At 25.8% G+C, this 6,644-nt stretch overlaps 1 protein-coding gene across 1 annotated transcript in view; it reads right to left on the reverse strand.

Annotated features, from left to right (window-relative positions):
• The window catches only part of LOC108693870 (acyl-CoA Delta(11) desaturase-like), a 61,193-nt gene that overhangs the window by 6,471 nt on the left and 48,078 nt on the right, over positions 1 to 6,644 (reverse strand). The window contains exon 3 of the mRNA XM_018203039.1: positions 790 to 1,241. Within this exon, the coding sequence (XP_018058528.1) occupies positions 790 to 1,057 (268 nt within the window). The 5' untranslated portion in view covers positions 1,058 to 1,241. The remainder of the gene's footprint in view (positions 1 to 789; positions 1,242 to 6,644) is intronic.

The following is a 6,644-nucleotide window of genomic DNA, read 5'->3' on the forward strand; positions in this document are numbered from 1 at the left end:
TGTGTGTGTGTGTGTGTACGTGCGTGTGCGTGCGTGTGCGTGCGTGTATGCGTGTGTGTGCGTGCACATGTTAAGTTTAAATTATGCTTCTGTTAAAATAAAATAAAATGAAATAAAATTAAAATGAAATAAAGATTAATTACACTGTAGAATTAAAGATGAAATGTAATAAATAATAATAGTATTAGTCATTATTTATTTTGTATCACAAAAAAAAGTATTAGTTAACATATAAATTCAAATACTTTAATTAAATTACAAAATCAAATAAGCATTCGCTGTATACTCAGATTATGTAAGTTTATTTCCATCTATCTGATAAGTGACAACGGAACTATATTCGGTATCTCAAAGCACGAAAATGACTAATTTAAATGTATACTGTATTAAAGATTTGTAAAAAGATATTTATATTAAAATTAAAAATATTATCGCACAGCGACATATGTAAAAAATACTTTTTTTTACTTCTTTCTTTTGATGATTCTACGTTATTCGAACACGATTTTATTCTATGAAATAAAAGCGAGAAGAATACATGTTCTAGGATATTACATATCACTGATAATCCCACTCAGTTTGCGTCGCGATAAGATTATCTATTTTTAGGTATTCTTTAAAATTTGTTATTAAAAAAGATCATTTATTCTAGAATTATTTTATCCTTCGTCATTTCCTTTCAAGTATGAAATTTTTTTTTTAATAAAAATTTCTATTAGAATGTTAAAATAAAAAATTACAATTGACGATAGAGTAAATATATATGGATTACAAAAATATTTGTCTTACCCCATAGCGAAGTAAGCAATTTCGCTTGTGTGAGCACCAAATATAGCCCGTAAAGACATCCGCCGTGTATGAAAAGTTGCGCGCTAAGATCCAGCCACTTTATCCTCGGTACGTATTTAATCTCAGTCAACTCATCGTTTTGAGTCGTTGCTGTATGATTTTTCGCCGGCTCATCGTTTGCCAACCGATTCCTCTTTAGCGTTATGTTACAATCTGTCTCTGCCTTGGGACATATTACTGTCGTTATCTTTTCCTCATACGACGACATTCTCAAGGACGTATTCTATTTGAATGCCTTGCAATTTAGAAACATCCAGGGATCACCGTTGATCCTTCGGCACACGAATCGATTCAATTGCTATTCTGCATTGCAAGTAATTTTTACGAGATTCACCAATACTCGTAGATTCGATTTATTGTTCGTGATATTGTTGTACACAGTACATGCAAACCTAAACATAACAAATCAAAATTTTAGATTGCTTCATGCTGCAGAACAATTTCCTTCAGATCTAAAACATGAACAAGATTACGTGTCACTTAATATATTTTTTTAAATAACATTTCATAAAGCACTTTCAAATTTATTTAAAAGATCAACCTCAGGATTTTTAGAATTTTCAGGATTTTTGTTTATACTTCTTTCTTTTGATGATTTTATGTTATTCGAATACGATTTTATTCTATGAAATAAAAGCGAGAAGAATACATGTTCTAGGATATTACATATTGATCGCTGATAATCCCACTCAGTTTGCGTCGCGATAAGATTATCTATTTTTAGATATTCTTTAAAATTTGTAATTAAAAAAGATCATTTATTCTAGAATTATTTTATCCTTCGTCATATGAAATTGTTAACTTCATTAAATAATGCATTCACACTGCATGCTAGTGTACATTGGTATTCCATAACCATTAATTTTCAATTACCGATATTGAAATTGAATTATCTTAAGATCACAGAACATCTGGTATACTACAGTATCATTCTGTCCAAATTGTAATCAATCAGAAGAAAATCGATAAATATATCTTTAAATGTGCATGAATTTATGTGAATTACGGCAAGGTTACATCTCGTTAACATGTTACGTAAATCTCAGTCTAGCATAACCGTGGAAACATTATCCACGCTAATTTAACAATAACAGGTGCAATCTGCAAAAATATTCCCGATCTAATATATGCCGAGCATTGTAAGATGTTAGCACTTACGAATTAACGATTTTATGATTAATATATTAGCAGCATATGTTACGTTTTATTAAACGAAAATATTAAAAATAGATACAAAAATAAATATTTCTCATAACTATTTAAAATTATTCAAATATTGAAAAAGTATTTAATTATATTTTGTAAAACAAAATTATTTTAAAACAAAATAACCGTGAAAAAAGCTTCTAATAAAAATAAGAATTCGAACATTCTTGGCATGCTAATTTGTAAGAGATGATAACAGTACAGTAAAACACTTGTCATCAATGCTCGAAATGTAGTAAAGTTTTAAGAGGTTAGAATTTTTACACACTTCATAAACCAAACATATAGTTTTTAAATTGTATATAATTTTTGATAAAATTATTTTTGTCCTATTTTTTATTTCTGATAAAATCTTTAAAAGTTTATACAATATTTTATTATATACCTTTAATTTACAATTAACTGCATTGAGCATTTTACTAGAGTGTCCTTCCGTGCATGAAAATCGCCCCTTTACCATATAAATAATTATAATCTCTAATTGTACATTACAAATATAGCATATAACAAATGTACGTAATTACAATATTCGTATTATACTCATAACTACAATATCTTTCAAGAAAAAAGATATAAAAAGACATTTCGTCTTATATTAGACAGAGTTTACTATTGCATTAGTCAGTTCTAAATAAAAAATAATACTATCACTTATTTAAAATAATATAATTATGATTTATCATAGTTACATTATAGTAATATAGTATATATAGTATATAATAGTATATAATATAGTATATAATAGTAATATATTGCTACTTTATTATTATACTATTAGGAGTAGACTATGTCTAATAATTTATTAAAACTCACAAGATATCAGATTTTTTTCTAATATTATCAAGACATACCAGGAATACGCACAAATAATACGCACAACATTTTTCGGTATTTTGGTAAAATATATATTGATAATTCGTTACTTTGAACACCAACGTCAAACTTCGAGGATAACAAGAGAACTGACTGATCGATCGACAAGCTCCAACTCGAAAACAATTAAGCTGCGTTCGTACACACCGAAGGTTTGTTCGCGTTATATGCTCCGGCTTGCTCTAATGTTCTTCTACTATAGCTCTACTCACTTCAACGAGAGTAAGTAAATGCTATGGTAGGAGCATTTTAGAGCATGTTAGAGCATGCGACATGAATAAACCTCGAGTGCCTCCAAATATTATTCCTTATTTATTTTTGTTATTTACCGAAAATTAAATAAGGATGAATTAATACTGAAATCACTCGGTGTGTATTCCCTAACGCAACCCTAGTTTCTTATATCGAAAACAGCTGATCACAAAAAGATTTCGACACTTTTTTCGATGGGTTTCAGAATGTCCTTCACTGAGCAATTGATTTTTACTTATGAATCCATAAGTAAGAATCAACTTGCTCAGCGAGCAAACTGCTCATTCTGAAAAACATTAAAAGAAAAGTTATAACCTTTTAGTTGATGAGTATATGTATGCATTATGTAATAACTTTATGCATATGTATTTAACTTTATGTATATGTATTTTTTTACATTATAACGTTAGATTATTTTATTACATTATTATGTATATATAAACGTATGTATACAGTTTTATCATTTAAAATTAGACATAATATTGAATATATAATATGTTGCAGCCCTAAATATTTATATATTCTTCTAGCTACTTTAATAATAAAGCTAAATAATTAAAACAAAAACATAGATATTGTAAAACTTATTGTAAATATTAATTATATAAAACTTATATCAAAGTCTTATATAATGTTCATGATTTTCTTTGACAAAAATTAGAATAATTTTTGCATGATAATTAGTGAAAAATTCTAAAAATTATTTTTCAATTGATATGTAAATGCAATCTAAAATTGTACTTTACAAACATTTCAAAGAGAAAGTATTTTTTTTTTCGCAAGTTTCTTGTCTCCTCTTTTAATACTTTTCTTCGATGACTCGAAATTTGATCGATCAGTAATCCTGATTATTGGAGAACGCTCATTGTCATCTCATAGCATCACCGATTCTCAATCACATATGTAAGGATATTTCGATGTTATGACCATTATATGACATGACTTTAATTAAACTTGTCCTTCAAAGAAAGAACAACAAGGTTAAGCAAAACATTGTAAATGTATAATATAAATATGGTAGAATGCACCAAGGATCGATCAAAATTAGATGTTTCGAATAATATAATATTCTTGGATTCATGAATTTAATTTATCTCTCCGATGTGATTGTGCGCTGAAATGTTCGAGCATTTAAACACAATCAATCTGAGATAATAATCGTGAACCGAAACATTCGGTCATTCGCGTATAATTCCTCCAGTCTGAACGTTTCGGCGCACAGTCACATTGGAAATAAATTAAATTCATAAATCCAAAAATACTATATTATTCGAAATATCTAACTTTGACCGATCCTTGGCGCTTTCTATCATATTTATGCTAAAATACTGTAAAGTTTTGAGACAGCGTCTCATAATAGACAATTAACTATATTAGCGCATTTTATTTCGCGCATTATGGTACAATTTATTAAACATTAATATGCTATCAATATCAGCGAATATTTAATTTACAAGAATGTTTAATTTACAAATCAAATTATATTAACTTATTTAATTTATTACACTATCCATATCAACTTATTTTCAAAAAATTTAAAGCCGGCAGTAAGTAATTAATTAATTTATTAGATAAATCGAATATAGATCAATGCTTATGTAACTTGAATTTATAATAAGTTTAAGTAGGCTCTCGATAAAGTCTTGAATAGAAACAAATGATATTAAAGCCATTGAAAGAGGTCATTGAAAATTCCTTAATATCCGTCTCGTCGGTTCCATTTACTCAAGCTATTTTTCATCAAACTAATGGTGTTTACTTTTAGGATATTAAGTCAATACGAAGTGAAAGCGAAAAGCTTCAAGATTCTTTTGATTAAATTAAATTTGAGTAAATTAAATTTATAGAGTATAGTACATTGGTACTAATATATAATAATATTAGATAAAAATTACATGATAAAAATTGAAATGATTTTTTTCTGTATACTTTTATTTTCCTGTATCTATTTCATAAATAATATTCGATGTTTTGAAATTAAATAATAATTAAATACTAATATACTAATTCTGATTCTAGTTCGTATTTTAAAAATATCCATAATTATTAGAAAATTAAGATTTTTTTTATTTACATCCTTGAAACTTCATTTTCTTAATTATGTTTCTTAAATTATTTATGCTTTACATTTTATATCTAAGTTGATTTATTAAAAAAATATTGTATAACTATATAATAAAATATTGTACAGTTAAATAATTGTAAAATATTTTGTACTAATACCATTGTCAATAAATTATACTTATATAAAATTAAATTATTATTAATTAATAACACTAAATTTTCTTAAATTTAAATTGATTTCTTCTTCATTATTTTATAAAAGCCAAGTATTTATTCTCTTAAAGAAGAAAACACTGTCTTGAATTCAGGTTTTCATAAATCGATTTAATTATGTTGACGGATGTGTTCACGGAATTGATCTCATTTTATGAGATAATCCCATTCTGAATCTAAAAATCCACAATTCATAACATAATAACTTACATAAATCATTTTTTTATGTTCTTAATTTTTATATTTTATTATATATTTTTATTTTATTGTATTTATTGTTTTTTATATATCTTCGTATTTTTAAAAAATCATTAAATGTATACATTATATTTATTATATAGAACTCTATTTATTGATTTGTATCATGTTCCTTTTGATATGTGTAGACTAATACTAGATAATTTATTTTATATAAAGGTATTATAGAAATCAGTTTTAGAAAAATAGACTAGCAAACATAAACATTTACGATACACCTTGTATATCTAACATTTTTGTTTAAAATTTTTTCACGGTACTTGCGTTTAATTATCGAAAATAAAAAATAATATTAAATCGAAATAAAAAAACAATGCAAGCCAATGTAAATCGACATTAAATAATAGTGGGTGAAACTTGTGGATATCATTGACAATAATTAACAATAAAAAGCGATATAGTATTTTCAATAAATAATTTTGCATAATTTTGCATCTAGCAATCATGAGAATATTAGATATGTATTTAATGCAATTTTGCAAAAATTTTAGAATAAAAAATATAGGTTATTTCTTATACATTCATGCGGCGTTCGAGTAAATGACAATTGGAATAAAAATATAGAAACATTCCCTATTTTTATGATCTTCTGATGATATAATACGTTATAAAATATAATTATTATTCAAACGGAAACGGTAGGTTTTATTCCAACTTGTTTAAAGTCTAAGTGATAAGATAGAATAAAATTTGCTTTTATTCCATTTTGTTTGTGATTTCTTAAATTTAAACGGTTGTTTTTTTTTCGATTATAGTCTGCAAATTGGATTATTGCTGAGGTCCAATAAATTTTTTTATTGTTTCAAAATATACAAAGATCTGAAGAAAAATCTTGCATATTTGTGAAAACTTTAACGACAAGTGTTTACTATAATAAAAGCCGAATTGTATATTATTATTATATTATTATTATTATATTATATTATATT

Source organism: Atta colombica, unplaced genomic scaffold (assembly GCF_001594045.1).
Source record: "Atta colombica isolate Treedump-2 unplaced genomic scaffold, Acol1.0 scaffold110, whole genome shotgun sequence".
Classification (NCBI taxonomy): domain Eukaryota; kingdom Metazoa; phylum Arthropoda; class Insecta; order Hymenoptera; family Formicidae; genus Atta; species Atta colombica.